This window comes from Molothrus aeneus, chromosome 9 (genome assembly GCF_037042795.1).
Source record: "Molothrus aeneus isolate 106 chromosome 9, BPBGC_Maene_1.0, whole genome shotgun sequence".
NCBI lineage: Eukaryota > Metazoa > Chordata > Aves > Passeriformes > Icteridae > Molothrus > Molothrus aeneus.
In genome coordinates, this window is record NC_089654.1 from 5114553 (window position 1) to 5131386 (window position 16834).

Consider the following 16834-nt stretch of genomic DNA (forward strand, 5'->3'; position numbering starts at 1 on the left):
CTGGTCCCACCCTGCTGGGGGAGCACCCACGGGGCAGCAGGGGAAGGTCTGCTGCAAAACCCAAGGTCACCCTCTGTCCCAGGGGCTCTGGCCCCGTTGCAGGGCGCTGGAGGGGGCGGCTGGCTCGGGGCACTGCTGGCGGCACATATCAGGCGGAGACAGATGGAAGAGGTGACAGATAAAGGACTCAGCCTGGAGAAGGAACAGGAGAGATAGGACCCAAAGGCTCTGCCCCAACAGAGAGAGGAGGCTCAAAACCAGCCCCAGCAGAGCTGGATTTAGATCCTGTAATCCTGTTCCCTGCCTAAACCTCTCCTTGCCCCTGCCCTGGAAACCAGTGAGGAAACCACTGGTGTTGAACTGCAGATACTTGGTGGGGCAGTGGGGCTTCTGCCTGGCTCCCAAGGCAGCTGAAAACTGCTGCTACTCTGGAGAGGCTGCCACCCTTCATTGAGAATGGCTGGCACTGGGCACAGCTTGGAGGCTGTCCTGTGGGATGGCTGAGAAAACTCCAAGATGGGCACCATCCCATTGTCTATAGGGTCTGCAGGCACACACAGCTCTGCTGGCACCCCCTGGGAGAGTCCCTGCAATGCCATTGCCATAGGAGACTGACAGGCAGCACTTAGATGTGACCTCACTTCAGGCCAGTGCCCTGCTTGGCCCCACATGGCAGCCACCAGAGCTCAGCCACAGGGAAGGAGCAGGGTCAGACACAGACAGCACCACGTGGGAATGTCAGCAGCACTGCTGGGAGCCAGGCTGGGGCTGTCACCCTGCAGGACCACAGCTCCTGCATGCTGGTTTGTGTGGGGAGAGGTATTTAATTGCAAAATGTTCCTTGCAGGGAGATGCAGGCTAGTGGCAAAGGAGGTGGGAACAAGGAGAACCAGACTCGCCCAGAGCAGCTGGCACTGACATTTTGAGTTTTGCCTTTGCCCCGTTCCTCAGGAGTCCAACAACAAGCGTGAGTTTGAGGCTTGCAGGTTGCCTGTGCTCCTCAGACAGGGCAGTCCTCAGCTTTATCTCTGTCTCCTTCTCCCTTTGTGCCTTCTATCTCTGTTTGTCTCCTCTGCAATGACAGGAACCCACAGAGTTAAAGCCCAGCTATGGGAATGCAGCATGGTTTCCCAGCTTTCCCAGGGGAAAGCCCAGGAGCTGTGTCCCACATGGGTGCTCCTGGGCTCCTTTGCAGTGCCTGCCTGCAGCCGAGGTTAGCGCAGGAATTGCGGGTGAGGAATTGGAGCTGCCACGCTGGGAGCTGCTGGGGAATAGCTGCCACGCTTTACATTCACAGCCCATCTATTTTGCAATAACTTCACCATGATGTTCCCACATAGACAAGCCTAAGCTAGCATAGATAATGAAATGGGTTAAAGGAGACAGGCGGAGGGAGAGGAGAGGAGCCAGCAACTGGTAGTAAATCAGGGAGAGAACAGGGTTACTTTAAATTCAAGGTCTTGGTGGCAGGGCAAGTTTGCTTTGTGCCAAGAGGAACGGGGTTCAGAGGATGAGACACAACAGTGTCTTCTTGGTGGGGCCACCAACTTGTGTCCCCCACCAAACCCCACCTTGCTCCTGTCATTCCCCCGTGCCTGCCCCATGGGTGTCACTGGGATTAAGCACAGCCAAGGCACCCATCCTGGCTGGTAAAGGGCGGTCAGAGGATCCTGAAGGAGGATCCTGGCAGGGCAGGCAGTGGGCTCTGCTCTTCAAGGCCTGCATGAGCTCTTGGTCAGGGCCTGGGGAGACCCAAGCGCTGAGACTCCCCCACCTTTGGCACGGGCTTCGAGGCAGTCCAAACAAGCTAATTAAATCCTGCTCTGCTTAATCAGAGCCATTGAGCACCAGTCAGAAGAAATTAATCCCGTGTTTTATTAGATGCTGTTTGAAGTCGTGTTTGGCACCTTGTCCTCAGTTCTCATCTCCTTCTGGGGAAGGAAGAAGGACATCTGTGGGGAAGAGCGAGGGTGCAGCAGATGGCAGCGGGGATGATTCAGGGGCTCGAGGAAGGAGCTGCGACTCCAGCGGCATCCCTGGGGTGGGGGGGTAACGAGACACCTCTCCCTGCATCCCACAGCCTACCCCTCCCCACAGCTGAGAGTCTGTGAGCCAGGCAGGCATCCCAAAAATACATGTTCCTCCGCATTGCATGCTAATGGCTCTGCTCGAGAGGTCCCACCGCAATTAAAGCACAAGGAGCATTAATATGCAACGTGGAGAGGCCACTCTTCCCACAGCTACTCCCTCCCAAACCTGTCCTTCCTGCTGCACATCCCTGCCCACTGGGAGCCTGCCCACGGGGATCCCACAGCAGTCCCAGCAGAGCCGCTGGCAGTGTGCAGTAAATTTGAGCCTTCCCTTTGCTGTGCCCAGGGGACGCTGCCTTTTCCCCCTGGCACCCGGCACCTTCTCCTGCCTTCGGGCTCAGTGGAGCAGGATCTGTTCGGTGCCCACCAGGTGGGTGCCGTGCAACGCAGCCCCAGCATGGGAGACACCCTGACAGCTGGGAGAAATCCACGGGCAGGTGTTTAAAACAACCAGCTGGGTGATGGTTTGGGGTTTTTAATGACTTCTGGTGCTTTAATTGCTGCAACCCAAGAAAAACTCCTGACGAAGAGAAAGTCTGGCCAAAGTAAGGTAGCCCACAGGTGGCCCTCCACACCTTGGGAGCGCTCGGTAGCCTTGGTACATCCTCCTGCAACTCGGCTAGATGAAGCTGCTGGCTTTGGGTGTGGGGAATTTATTTTTTCCTAAATTTCCTGTCACAACTTGCGTTAAAACTTTGCAGAGCCACTTAATTGCATTCTGCGGTGGTGATGATATGAAATTAGTCTCCCTTCTGATCTTTAGCTAAGTTGGTCCAAAGCACCAGCTTATAATTTGCTCTAATCATCAGGTCGGGGGAGATGCGAAGGCAGGGCCGGTGCCCGGTGAATTCACACGGGCTGGGAGTTTCCACCCTCACCTCAAATGCTGGCATTTGGCACCTGGCAGGTCAGGCTCTGCCACCCTGGGATGACAACATTGATAATTTCTTTTGGTGCCACTTTGGGAAGGTTTTCATCAACTGCTCTTGGCTGTTTCCACTAGAAAAAACTGGGAACTACAGCTGTGCGCAAGAGAGGAGGGAAAGCCGTGGTGGTTTCCTGTCTCCCTTCTCGGCCTGCACTCTCCTCTGAGCATCTCGGAAACATCCTCCACTCCTGCCTGGAGACCTGGAACCAGACTGCTGAGGGCACCTGGAGAGGAAGGGATCCTGCCTCCCATCTCACTTCCCTAGGCTTGCTTCATGTCCCAAACTACTCCAGGGGTTGGGGAGAGGAAGTGGCTGGGTTTTGCCTACTCACCTATCCCAAAAAATCATAGAGTTACAAGAAAACAAGCTCCCGATGAACAGGAGCAGGGCAGGGCAATATTCTGGGCACAGAGAGGCCCCTTTTGCTGCCGAGGGCATGGCGCCCATCATTCCAGTGGCATTAGTGCTTTCCACCTCCACGCAGGAGGTACAGGATATCATGGTATTATTTTTAACCAGGGATATTTAGTGAACTTCTCACGTGCTGCTGGAGGGTCAGATTTATCCCATAGCCTCAGTCCCAGGGGACACTCCCAGTTATTTTTGAACCCATCAGAGCAGCAGAGGAGCAGAGGGATGCAGAGGCTCCGGAGACACAAAGTCTGGGGTTTGTCTGGCCTGTCCCTCTGGTCTGTGCTGCAGAGACGTGCGTGGAGCAGAGCCCCTCACGCCTGCCTTGTCATCACCGCCGGCACCCCGGCCCCCACCATAAAACCCAAAACTTAGGCGAAGCCCCAGATTTTCTTTTTCAGCTGAGACGATCTTGGACGATCCTGCAAGTTTTGATCCTTTTCGACCTACCGCATTGCAAGACTTTTTTTCTTCCCCCCCACCCCCCCCACCCAGTTCAATTTAAACCTCAATTTAACCTGTGAACGAGTTTGGCCCTGCTCGGGCAGGTCCCGATGGCCGTGAACATTCCCACGGGCGCCGCAGCGCTGCCGCCGCCGCGGGAGTCCCTCCCTCCCCCGCCCGCGGCTCCCCCGCCGCCGCCCGGAGCCTCCGAGCCCCCGCACGCAGCGCATGGCCCCGCTCGCACCCGGCATCCCCGTTCTAGCGGGGGGTAACTCATCACACAGCCTCGGCCAGGCGCGCAGCCGCTGGGTTTTGTTCAGCCACTCACTTCGGAGGGAGAGGTGAGGCCAGGGCAGGGGGAAGGAGCTGTTTGAAGCTCTTATTTTTGTGCCGCTCCAACATCTGTCCCCATGGGCGCCGCCACCCGAGGCCGGCACTGGTGGTTAGTTTGGTTCTGCAGAAGCAGATTGTTGGTGGAGCAGGGAGGCAAAGCCCTGAGTTTTAAATTGGAGGCGCGCTGGGACACGGCGTGGCCCTGCCCGAGCCCCCGGAGAGAGGCGGAAGGGTCCCCACAGACCCTCGCCCGGCCCACGGGGGGTGCCTTTCCCCTCGTGTTTTTAAGGGCAGCGAAGCGAAGGAGCCCCGTGACTGGAGCTGGCAGCCAGGGCACTCTGGCCCCGGGCTCCGCTCAGGGCTCCGCGCAGCCGGGCGCGCCTGGCCCCCGGGGTGACCGCCGGCAGCGCGGGGCCGGGGTGCGCGGCGCCGGGCGGGACCCGCCGGGGCCGGTCTGGAGGAGCAGGCGGCGTGCCCAGCCCCCGGCCGCCTCCCTCCCTCCTTCCTCCTCTCCGTGCCTGCCTCCCGCCGGGTCCGTCCCGCCCGGCGCCGCGGAGCGGCAGCGCCCGCCCGGCCGCACCGCCGCTCCCCGCGCCCCCCCGACGGGCGGTTTCAAGTCCCCCCTTCCGAGGTCTCCGCGGCGCCGGCCAATCAGCGCGCGCTGCGCGCCGCGGCCCGCCGCCTTAAAGGGCCCGCGCGCCGCGCGGCGCTGGGGAAGCGGCGCCGCCCGCGGGCCGAGCCGGGCGCGCTCTAGGACCGCGCGCCGCCGCCGCCCGCCCTCCCTGCCCGCCGCGGGAGGCCGCCCGCCGCCTCCGGAGCGGGGCGTGGCGCGGGGAGGCCCCGCCCGCGCCTGGCGGTGATTGGCGGCAGCGGGCGCCCGTCGGCGGCGGGGGTGGCGCCCGGCGCGGCCACGTTCGGGTGCGCGGCCAGCGGCGCGTTGGGCGCAGCGAGCGGCGGCGGGCGCGGGGCGATGGGGGCGCGGCGGCGGCCGGCGCTCTGACAGCCCCCGGCGCTCCCTCGGCGGCGGGCGCAGCGGCTCCGGCAGCAGCGGCGGCTCTCGGCGGCCGTCCCCCTCCTCCTCGGCGCGGACCATGTTCGCCAAAGGGAAGGGCTCGGCGGTGCCCTCGGACGGGCAGGCGCGGGAGAAGTAAGAGCGGCAGCGGCGGCGGCGGCGGTGGCGGCGGGGGGAGCGGGGCGGCGGTGGCGGCGGGCGGCTTTGTGCGGGGCGGGAGCGGGGCGCTTCTTCCTCCTCCGACCCGGCGCTCGGCTGTTGCAGGCTGGCGCTGTACGTCTACGAGTACCTGCTGCACGTCGGCGCCCAGAAGTCTGCGCAGACCTTCCTGTCCGAGGTGAGCCCCGCCGCCCCCCGCGCCCTTTGTGCGCCGCCGCACGCCCGCCCTCCATCTTGCGCGGGGCGGTGGCGGCGCCGGGGGGTCGCCGCGCGTGGGGGCCCACGCCCACCCGCGACCACCCCCCGCCCGCGCCGCCCCCCCCTCCCAACCCACCCCCCGCCGTCTTCCTCTTGCCCGCAGATCCGGTGGGAGAAGAACATCACGCTGGGCGAGCCCCCCGGCTTCCTGCACTCCTGGTGGTGGTAAGTGCGGGGGTGTCCCGTCGCGGGTGGGAGCAGCCCCCCGGGGGCGGGGGGTACGCGCCGGTGGCGCGGGGCCCCGCGGGGTACAGCCCCAGTAGTGGCGTGAGTCAGCAGCGGCGGCGAGCCCCGAACCGCCCCGGCTCCCGCTCCCCGCGGGCGTCGAGGCGCGGCGGAGCCACCCCCGGCCCCGCGGGAGCGGCGGGCACGGCTCCCGCTGGAGAGCTGCCGGGCCAGCCGAAGGCACCGGGTTGTGCCGGTGCCGCTGGGGCGCCCAGGGGAGCAGGGCTGGGCGGCTGCGAGGCTGGAGAAGTCCCTGAAGTCTCTCGGGGGTTATCCCTTCAAGGTGTTGCCTCTTGAAGGCTACTTTTGCTTCCTCAAGCGCCCAGCATCCCCACTCCTGAGTCAGGTCCGAGGAGTGTAAAGCTGGGATGCACAGCTGGATCCAGCTGAGGTGCCAGCCCAGCCGTGGGCTGGGAAGCCGCTCACCTGCGCTGACCTGGGGTGTCCGATCCCTGATGAGTAACTGCTGTTCTCCCGTCTCTCCCTGCCGTGCAGCGTGTTTTGGGACCTGTACTGCGCGGCTCCCGAAAGGCGAGACACTTGTGAACATTCGAGTGAAGCCAAAGCCTTTCATGACTACGTGAGTAACAAGTTTCTAATCCTCGCGGTAATTACGGCGTTGGGGAGCTCCGGCGCACCGAGAGCCAACCTAACGTAACCGACTGGCAAAAAGCGTGGGGTTTTTTTTTAACCAGCAATGTTCTGATTTGACTGAACAGTATTTCATAATGTTGCAATTATGTAAATGAGCTCAGATACTTATCTTAAGCACTTAAAGGCATTCGGGCTAGTGGTAGAATTAAGAAGTTTTGCATAGCAATGGACAACAAAGCGTTTATAGAGGGTCGATGGCAAGATATTTCATGCTGAGGACACTCTGGTGGTGAGGTGTTTCATGCTGAGGGCACCTTGCAGGATGGGCGGGGGTTGGATTTTGGTGGGGAGGAGAAGGGGGAATTCCCCAAGCCGCTGTTGAATGCCCCAGTTAATATCTCCCTGCCTTTGGCAAGGCTGGGGGCTTCCTTGGTTTCCTGAGTCCTCCCTTGATCCCAGAAGGGGAGAGGTGTTGTCTTGTTTGAAGCTGGTGTTGCAGACTCCCACTGGTTGGTTGGTTGGTTGGCTGGTCATTGTGCATCTTGGCTCTCCGTGGTTTGGGTTGCTCTCTGCAGAGGTGGCAGTGTGACCCAGGGATGGATGGTGGCATGCTTGAGTCTGAGGTGTCTCCCAAAGGATCCCTCTTGCCAAGGGTGCATGGCATGTCTGCCCCTTGGGTGACGGGTGGGCTGCCTGCTCCCGTCCCGCATGCGGTGCCCGCATCCACAGTGTTGGGAGGAACGTGCATCAAAGCATTAGTCACCTGGCTGCGGGCTTGGACCCCAGTCAAGCGCATTTAAACCTCGTAGCAGGAGCTGGTTTTGTCTGCTCCAGGGAGACTATGGTATGGAAACCATTTTTCCTCCCTTCCCAAGTTTCTGGTTGCCTGGACATGCCTGGCTGGGGATGTGTGAAGGTTTGCTGGCGAGCAGTGCCAGGCGAGTGTCTCGGGGACCTCCGCGACTCTCTCACGCGCTGGCACTGGGCACAGCAGTCACCCTGGGGCACGGGCAGTGCCAGAGAGGCTGGGCTGGCTGCTGAGCTGCCTCTTGTCTCTTCCCATCCCACTGGGTCTTGGGAGAAGTGTGTCTGGGTATTTGCTAGGTGGAGTTTGTCTGTCTGTCTGTCCATCCCTGCGGCCGCTGTCTGCGTTGCTTGTTTTCACTGGGTCGGATTAAGATGGTGAACTCCTGAACCAGGGGTCAGAGCTGATAACCAGCAGCATGTCTAGCAGTTGTTGGCTTCTGCTCGCTTCCTGGATGTTTTGGGGCAAATTGTGGGGGGTTTGGGAGCCTAGAGGGGACAGTGGGGTCATCAGGAGCAAGGCAAAGGTAGATCTTTGGGCAGCAGAGCCACAGGTGAAGATGACATTAGCAAGCAAGACCTGGTAATGCTCCATCCACTGCAGCCTCCTCATCGTGTCTGAGGATTTAGTGTATTTAGAGAAATTAATCTTTTTTTAGCTTGGTAATAATTCTAACAATAGGCCTGAGTGTATTAGATGATTCGCATAAACTTCTTTAATACACGTTGCTTTAAGCTTACAGTAAATAGACACAATTCTGATTGTTTCTAATTCTCAGTGTAATGCAGTTTTCTGAGAGCCCCAAGTGCTTTACCTTTTGGGTAACTCCTAAGATTCTCACTCCCCTGTGCTTTGGCTTGGTGGCACTGGGTTGGTTTCCCAGGCAGTGTTTTGGCCCCAAGACAGGGCTTATGCTTCTCCGTGGCGTGGCTGCTGACGGATGCTCAGGGTGCAGTGCCTCGCTGAGGAGCGGTGTTTTCCTGGCGCAGCGTGTACTTTACAGGGCAGGGACCTACCTGGCCAAAACTTAAATATTGACCAAAGAACCGAATGATAACCGTGGGAGTGTGAATAGAGCCTTGTTCCTCTCTAGCTCCTGGGCAGGCTGCTGGTACTGGTGAGCATGGTGGGCAATGTCAAACAGCAAACCCAGCGAGCCATCAGCAGTGCATGGCAGCTAAAATGGGATATGAGCCCCAAATGGGGCTGGATCAGTGAGTCATGAATTGCTTCATGTGGTGGCTGTGGTTAAAAATATCCCAATCTAAGTCTTGCCCCAGGTTTGTAGAGCATTGTGTTTACACTTGGCCAGCAACGGGCAAACTCTGTGTGTCCTGCTTGGTGTTTGCCCAAAATATGGTGTGTGTTAACCCTGATACTGTGCTACTGTAAGGACAGAAAGAGGGGATGCTTTGGGAGCCTGGCACGTCACTTTCCCAGAGCCAACACTGGAGAGGTTCTTGCCTGGGACAGAGATCTTTTGGGAAGGGGGAGCAGTTCTCCTTATTAGCAGGGTGGGATTTGCGTGGTGTGTCATTTCCACTTTATTTTCTGGCATAACTGTATGAAAACTGTTAGGAGCAGCAGGACAAATTGCTGATTTCCCCCTCCAGTTTTGAGTGTTTAAATCTTCAGTGAGAAATTAAAGTAAGGAAGGAAATTAAGAAACTAAGGAGAAATCCCACCGCTCCTTTTTTGAGGTGATCCTTGAAAACTGTGGAGTCCTGTGGGTGCTTGAAAATACTGCTTTTTACCTTTCCCCTAAGGTTTTTCTCCCAGGCTGGGACAAAAGCCTGCTGGGACTTTGTAGAAAGGTGCTTGTTGGAGGAAGAGTGATAGGAGTGGGGATTTACCTGGCACAGGCAGGAGGAATGCTGCTCTGCTCTACCTTTCCATCTCTGGCATGTCTGTGCATCTGTTAACACAACTATCAAGTTGTGTTGTTGCAGGTTTCTTCATCATCCCCTTCCACCTGTACACAAAGAGTTTGTCCAAGCTAACAGCTCACAAGCACCAACTCCTAAAACTCAGCCATTGATTTAGGTTCCTCCAAGCCCCGTGGCGAGCAGGCCAGCGTTCCAGCACGCTCCCAGAGCTTGCAAGGGGATCTCTGGTCATGACAGGGGATTTCAGCCGCCACGTTATCTGGGAATTGGCCGATGGCTGCTCACAGTTGAGCATTTCAACGCCGTGAAAGCCAATACAATTTGAGTTAGCGGTGATGACTGCCAGTTTAAATACCGCAGTGAATTTCTGTCAAAGAGCTAATACATAGAAAGGGGAATTGCAGAAAACTTGATCACCAGAACCACTTCAGTCGATTTTGGCCTCGAGCTACAGAAAATGAACTTAAATCTAGTTGACTGTTTGCTACATACTTTTTTTGTGGTGTTGCTCTGCCTGCACAGCCAGCTCATGTCAACATGCAGGAGAGAAAACTCGGGGTAGCCTTTAGCTGATGAAGACTTTGACTTCATCACGCCCTAGCTCTGTTTCCCCCAGTTTCTTCCTGAGGAGGACCTGCACTTGGGAGCATTTGAAATGCTGTTTTCTTTGCAGCACAAGATCTGCGGAGCTGTGGCTTCAACTTGCCATTAACGCAAAGCATTGATTTATTTGTTTTTGTTTTTAACTTTGGAGAGCTGCTGCAGTTCTTTCTGACTTGGGTCTGGAAAGATGTCTGCAGCAGTGGAGGTGGTTGCTGCTGGAGCTGCAGTGGTTGGTCTGGGAAAAGATGGTGTGTTGGGGGCTCTTGTCTTGGTTGGGGATAACCAGGGCTCCTCCTTTTTATATGAAAAAGTCCCCCTTAGAGAGATCTTAGGGGGTTCTGAACCTCATGGGGATGGATGGATGGATGGATGGATGGATGGATGGATGGATGGATGGATGGATGGATGGATGGATGGAGAATTCAGGCTTGCTGGAGTTAGTGTGCTCGGTGGAAACAAGGTGAAGCCCAAGAGGCTGGAAGGACTTTGGTCTGCTGGCTGTACGGACTGGGGGTGTCCCAGGGATGGTTCTTCTATGATGAATCTGCCAGTCACACCCCACCAGGTGTGGGACAGGCACCCCATCCCAGCATCACTGCCTGGGGTTTTCTTGGGCTGCAGGGAGCATTTCCTTGTCCCAGCACCATCTGCTCCCTAGCGTCTGTGTGGCCAACTCGTGGCATGGTGCACTGGCAGGTGACATGGCCTTGTGGGACCCCTGGGAAGGGATGCTGTTCATGCATGAAGGCTTTGGTGTGACTGTCTCCTTTGCCATGCCAGGCTCTCTTCTTGCTCCAGGACCAGTGAAGGTTGTAGTGCCTTGTTTGAGGCACCCATGGCTGTGAGGGAGGGACAGAGAGTGTTGATCCATGAGTACCTCTGTGGTGGTGGTAGTGATGGTCCATGAGAGCTTCTCCTGTTGTGTGCAGCCAGTGTTGTGTAGGAGAAACATATTGTGAAGGAGAAGAGGTGTTTTGGGCAGGTTTAGTGCAATGCAGGGACAGGGGTTGGGAGCAGCTTTGTGTGGCCCCACAGGCATTGCCTGAGTCCTGGGCATGTGGCTCAGTGGTGGCACACACAGCTCTGTCCTGTTTCCATGCGGGACTGTGCTCCATCTGGGCTCCATCCAGCTCTACTCTGCAGGGACAGGGTTCCCTGGTAGGTAACCAGAGAGAGGAGTATCCTTCAGGAGTGGCAGGCTGCCAGGAGCAGCTGCAAAACTCCACATCACTTAAAAAAAAAAAAAATTGCAACAAAAATAAATAAATCCAGATATTCCCTCTCCTGGCAGCGCTGGCTCAACCTTCCCTCCCAGTTAAGGGTACTGGTGAGCCTGGGTGTCCTCTAAAGCCTGCTCTTGCTGGAGTACCATGCAAGGGTGGGTTAGTTTAATAATTATATCTTAAACAACATTGGCTCTCATGACAGAGCAACCTCGGCTTCGAGACTTCCTGCTGCCCAGCAGCAGGACCAGGGCATTGCAGAGCAGCACCTTTCCACGGGTGATGCTCATGGAGAAGGCTCCATTGTGAAACCGGAGGTCAGAGCCCAGAGCTTATGTCTTAGTCTTTGACTGGGGAGCCTAAATATTTATCCTGTTCTGTCCCTAATGAAAACAAATTGTCAACAGTTGTTCAGTAACTGACTAAATTAAAATCTGTAATTAGTCAATTAGATTAAAGAGTTGGCACAACCTGATTGTATCATGCTGGTTAGGTTATTAAGAGAAAGGGTGTGATTTTTAATTACTGAATGCTAATTTTGACGGTTTCAAATAGAAACAGACGTTCCCCCCCTCCACCCCACCCCGAGTGCCTGTGCAAAAGTAAGGCAGGGGATGGGTTTTATATCAACAAATGGTGCGAACACGCAAAGTTTCTCTGGCTCCGCTCCGGGAGGGGGTTCTCCAAAAAAGCCGGGAGCGGGACGGGAGGAGAGGAAGGGTTTTTCCAATCCTGCCCGAGGATGGGAGGGCGAATGGGGGTTTGTGCCAGGGCCGGGGACCCCCTGCATGGCTGGGTGCTGAGGTCTGGCTGCTGCCCACAGGGGTGCTGCCCTGCTGCCCCATTGCCCATCCCGCTGCGTGCATGCCCTCGCCTTGCACGAGTGCAGCAGTGAGCCGGACTCGAGCATTTTTTCTTTTCCCTGATTTTTGGGGAGGTTTTTTTTGTTTTTTTTTTTTTTTATAGTAGCTTTTTAATCCCCCTCCCCCCAGTGCTTGAGAGGGGCCAGCTTCCAGCGGCAGGCAGAGCCCGCAGCGGGGAGGAGGAGGAGGAGGAAGGCCTTGCCGTGGTGGCGAGCGCGGCAGCCCCAGCGCCATCCCCATCCCATTGTCTGCCCCGGCGGCCACGTGGGCGAGCGCGGTGAGGCCGGCGAGGGGACCCGCGGGGGGAGCGCTGCCCCCGGCAGATGCTGGGCTCCGGCAGAGCACAAAGCTCCAGCCCTGCCCTCCCCGGCCGCCCTTTGGGGGTCCCTTGGCAGGAACAAAGAGGGCGAGGGGCCGCCGTGCCAAGCCGTGCCAAGCCGTGCCGTGCCGGGAAGCCGCGGGCACGGGCGCTGCTGTCCGGTGGTGGGGAGGTGTTAGGTCAGGACGCCGTCTGTTGGGTACGAGTGGGACTTTCCTGTGCTCCTGATCATTTCCTTCCTTACCTTGGAAACTTGGATTTTCTCCTGCCTTTTGTTCCCGATTTTTCTCTTGTAAAGCTGTCCCTGGTTCTATTGGAAACAGCTGCCAGGGCTGGTCCTGGGGAGCGGGCGGGGGGCTCTGGCTGCTGCTCCTCTCTTGCTGCTCACGCCCCCGCGGCAGAGCTGGCACCGCTGGAATGGCACCGGGAATGGCACCCGGCTGTGCAGAGCCCTCCCTGGTGGGGGTGCCCCGGGGGGAGCTGCTGCAGCCACATTTGTTCCTGGTTTTCCTTGGGAACAGAGGGGATGGCAGGGATGCAGCACCCGGAGCACCTTGTGTCCAGCCTGGCTGGCACTGGGATCTGCCCTGTGCCTTGTGTCCAGCCTGGCTGGTGCTGGGGTCTGCCCTGTGCCTTGTGTCCAGCCTGGCTGGCGCTGGGATCTGCCCTGTGCCTTGTGTCCAGCCTGGCTGGTGCTGGGATCTGCCCTGTGCCTTGTGTCCAGCCTGGCTGGTGCTGGGGTCTGCCCTGTGCCTTGTGTCCAGCCTGGCTGGTGCTGGGATCTGCCCTGTGCCTTGTGTCCAGCCTGGCTGGTGCTGGGATCTGCCCTGTGCCTTGTGTCCAGCCTGGCTGGCGCTGGGATCTGCCCTGTGCCTTGTGTCCAGCCTGGCTGGTGCTGGGGTCTGCCCTGTGCCTTGTGTCCAGCCTGGCTGGTGCTGGGGTCTGCCCTGCAGGACACAGCATGGGCTGGATCCCCCTGAGCATCACACTCCTGCCTTGCCAGCATCTCACTCAGAGAGGCTCCCTGACTTGTGCTGAGGCTTCTGCTTAGCCCACAGGCACATTCTTCCTTTTTTCCCAGAATCTTCTCCCTCTGAGTCCTCACCCTGCAGATTCCTGGGGGTCATGCAGGGCTGGGGTCTCAGCAGAGCACAAACAGTGCTTTCCTTCAGGCTGGCAGGGAGCAAAAATGTCCCTGCAAGTAAACAAATACCTCACCTCTGCCTAGGTTTCGGGTTTAGGGGTTTTTTTTGGTCTCTCAAAACTCCTTGTTGTGGCCACAAGTGCCAGGCACTGAGTTCAAAGCTACAGCTGTGCAGTCAATGGGGGATTTCCAAAATATGGGACAGCTTCTGGGTGCTGTTGCCTGTGTGTGATGGAACCCCTCTGCTCAGCCAGCCACTGCCACCTCCTTTTATCCCCAGAGCAGTGACACCAGTCTCCTGTGCCAGTCAGGGCAAGAGGGACACCTGGGTGGCTCGGGTAAGATTTGGGTTTGGATGGGGGCACAGCTCTGTGTGGTAAGACCAGCTTTTCTTTTGTGTTGAATTTGTGCATTTAATGAATTTTTTTTTCTTCAATAAGAGGAGAAGTGCTCATTCTCCTGCCTGAGCTTAATGTGGCATGCACAGTGACTGTTAGTATCAAAATTAAGCTGAAGACAAATGTATACATATGCAATTACATCTGTGGAATATGCACTGTTGAGATGTACATGTGGATAAAGATAGAGGGGCGTGTGCCTGCGTGTTTTGGAGTGGTGGGACAGAGCAGTGCTTTGTGCCTGGCCATCCAATGCCCTCCCTCTTGCCTTACCCTTCCTCCTCCATGGCCTTTGCCACCACCACCAGTGGTTTTCAGCAAGGTGATTTCCACCCCTGTGCTCCCCGGGCTGGGTGGGAGCCTGTGGGGTCGATTGGTCTGTCTGTCTCTCTGTCTGTCCATGTGTGAGGCTGCGCCTGCTGCCTTAAGATAAAGTCCAAAGGAAGACCTCTGGCTGTGTCTTGAGCTAACATTTTCTTTTTAATTTTTTTTTTCCTTAATGTTTCTGCATCAACCCTTGAACATTTGATCTGGTGCCTCTCCTCCTGGGGTGCGGCAGCTTTCTGTAGTGAAAATGAGCTCTCACCACTCCTCCTGCCTGCCTCAAACAGGGTCTGGAGTGGGGGGGGGGGGTTTCCTTCCCATTTTCCCTGGATTTGGGCTGGCTTTTTTTTTTTTTTACAATCTCTCAAGGCTGAGCTTGCACCTATAATTGGAATTTTTTGGCTACAAACTGAAGCGGGGGGATGCACTGCAGCAGCTCTGACTTGCTGGTGAGCATGACCTGCCCAACACAGCTGGGGTGCTGGCATCCCATGGCATTCCCAGCAGGTAAAACAGCCCACAGCCAGTCCCTCCTACCTGACATGGATTTCCTTCTGTGCCCCACTCCTTTCCCAGCTCCCACCCACACAGCTGGCATCATACCTGGGTCACCTGGTCCAGCACTGCCTGGTGCCCACCATGACAAGAGGCTGGCTGGCATCTCCTTCCTTCCAGAGCAGCCTTGCTGTGAGGGTGTCCCAGGCTTTGGCTTTCCTTATTTACCCATTTCTAATAACTGTAAGGTGGGAAATGCCCCTTTGTCACCCCATGGGTAGCTGGCATTGCCCAGCTGTGTCCCCAGGCAGGTGGCTGCTTCCTGCCCCAGGCAGTGTTTTTAACTCAGCCTCTGGGTTGGTTGTTTGGGGTTGTATGTTTTGCCTTTTTTTTTTTTTTTTTTTTTTTTTTTAGTGAAAAAAAGGCAGAGCACGCTGAGGAAGGGGGCAGGGCGCTTCCTTGAAGCTCCCTGGTTTGGGGTGGGCAGATAAGGGTGCTGCATCACACTTGGCTCCTCTGCCCTGCCAAGCCCAGCAGAGCATCCTCCTTGCCCTCCTGCTCTGCCCAGCCCTTGCTGGGTGCTCATCCTGTTTTTTGGGGGAAGCCCCATGGGGTGAGGCAGCCTCTAGTGCAGAAGCTGCTTGAAACCCCCACATCTCCCTGCCCACGAGTGATGCTCACAGCAAGGAGGGAGAGCTGCTTTTCTCCCCCTTGGCTCCTTTCTGCCGGAGCACTGTGCAGCTGATGGGGTGTAAATCACACCCAGCCTCCCTCTGCCCATCTGCCAGCAGAATGGTATGGGGGGGGGTCACGGCTGGTGGCAGCTTGGAGTGACTTTCCATCACAGCTTCAGCGCCTCTCTGCTGTCCCTGTGGCTCTGGGGGTATGCCTGCTCCTCCCTGGGGAACAGAACCTGGGTCTGCCTGTTGGTGCTGGAAACACTTTGGCTGTTGGGGTCTTCCTGTGCAAGCTGTGAACCAGGAGGTGGCTATGGTTCTGTGAGACCCTCTTGGGGTCTGGTCTGGGGCAGGGACAGCCACACTTTGAAATGCTTGGTCTCATCAGGGGGGCTTTTGGCAGGGATGTGCTTTGTGGGATAGGGTTGGGGATGGAGGTGGGGAGCTCACAAGGAAGTAAACACTGTTTCACATTGCGTATGGGTCCCTTTAGCCCCGCTCAAGCTCAGTTTTCCATAGAAACCCCAAAACAGATGGTTTTGTTTTATCCTGGGTATTACAGCACCAATAACACCCAGGTGCTTCGCACCTTTGCCGGTCTCAGCTGGAGAGAAGGTCCGGGCTGAGGCTCCCAGGGCTCATTTCATCGTTAAAAGCAGATTTACTTGCTTGTCCCAGAGCCCTTCAGGGTGTTGTGGCACGTCCTGACAGCTTGTCCGTCCTTACCTGCAGTCATCAAGGAGTTTTCAACATGACTTATATAAAGCCTTTGTACTTGGATTGCTCCACCGTGCTGCACAATGGCTTCTTTGTCATCCTGCCAGCTAATTAATTTTAACTTTTACCGTTGCTCCAGCGCGGTGCGTCGCCCGCCTGGTCCATTTGAAGCTTCCCCCCCCCCCCCCCCCCCCAACCTTAAGTGTTTTCCAAGCAGTTTGACTTGTTGCTGCTGAGCACTGGAGAAACCAGCTGGCCCCGCTGGTGCTCATCTTCTGGAGAAGGAGCTGCCCTCCCTCACACTGCTGCTGGAGGAAAAGCCATTAGGAGGCTCAGGTTTTCTCCAGTGGCTTGTTTCTCCTGGCTGGCAGCTGAAGGTCCCCACAGAGACCATCCTCTGATGAAAATAACAGGCTCTGGCTCCCTGGCTGGTGGTTGGCACCGCGAGGATCTCACAGCCAGAGGTGAAAGCCTTGGCTGCATCTTCAGGACAAAACTCCTCATGCTGGGGATGTCTGAGCATGAGGGACTTGACAGTGGTGGTTTCTGGAGGGTTGGGCTCTGTTTGGTTGTGCTCTGGAAACTGAGTGCTTTTTGCTTGCGTCCTGTGAGCAGACATCTCCAGCACAGCATTTGTGGTGTAGCAGGGAGCTTACCCCTGGTGCCTCCAGAGCGTTCACAGGGGAGCTGAGCATCTCCTTAGAGCTGCCTGGAGGAGCACCAGGAGAGGTGTGACCCCAGCTGGGTGTCCCAGCCCTTGGGGTGGGATGAGCCAGGGTGTATTGTCTTTTCTGCGTAGGAGGGATGGAGATGGCCACATGCATAAACATCAGCTGAACGTGCAGCCGTGGGGTTTGTGTGAGCAGCCCTGCTCCCCTCTGCTTGGGATGGGGATGGTGGCAGGTCAGGGAATACGGAATTGCTG

General features: G+C 57.2%; 1 protein-coding gene across 4 annotated transcripts in view; it reads left to right on the forward strand.

Annotated features, from left to right (window-relative positions):
* The first annotated feature begins 5188 nt into the window (after window positions 1-5188).
* SSBP3 (single stranded DNA binding protein 3) overlaps window positions 5189-16834 on the forward strand; it is a 54155-nt gene continuing 42509 nt past the window's right edge. For 2 of the 4 annotated variants that reach the window (XM_066555507.1, XM_066555506.1), the window contains exons 1-4: window positions 5189-5354; window positions 5484-5556; window positions 5740-5801; window positions 6357-6441. In XM_066555507.1, the coding sequence (XP_066411604.1) occupies window positions 5299-5354; window positions 5484-5556; window positions 5740-5801; window positions 6357-6441 (276 nt within the window). In that variant the 5' untranslated portion in view covers window positions 5189-5298. The remainder of the gene's footprint in view (window positions 5355-5483; window positions 5557-5739; window positions 5802-6356; window positions 6442-16834) is intronic. The other 2 variants (XM_066555504.1, XM_066555505.1) reach the window with 2 other exon arrangements.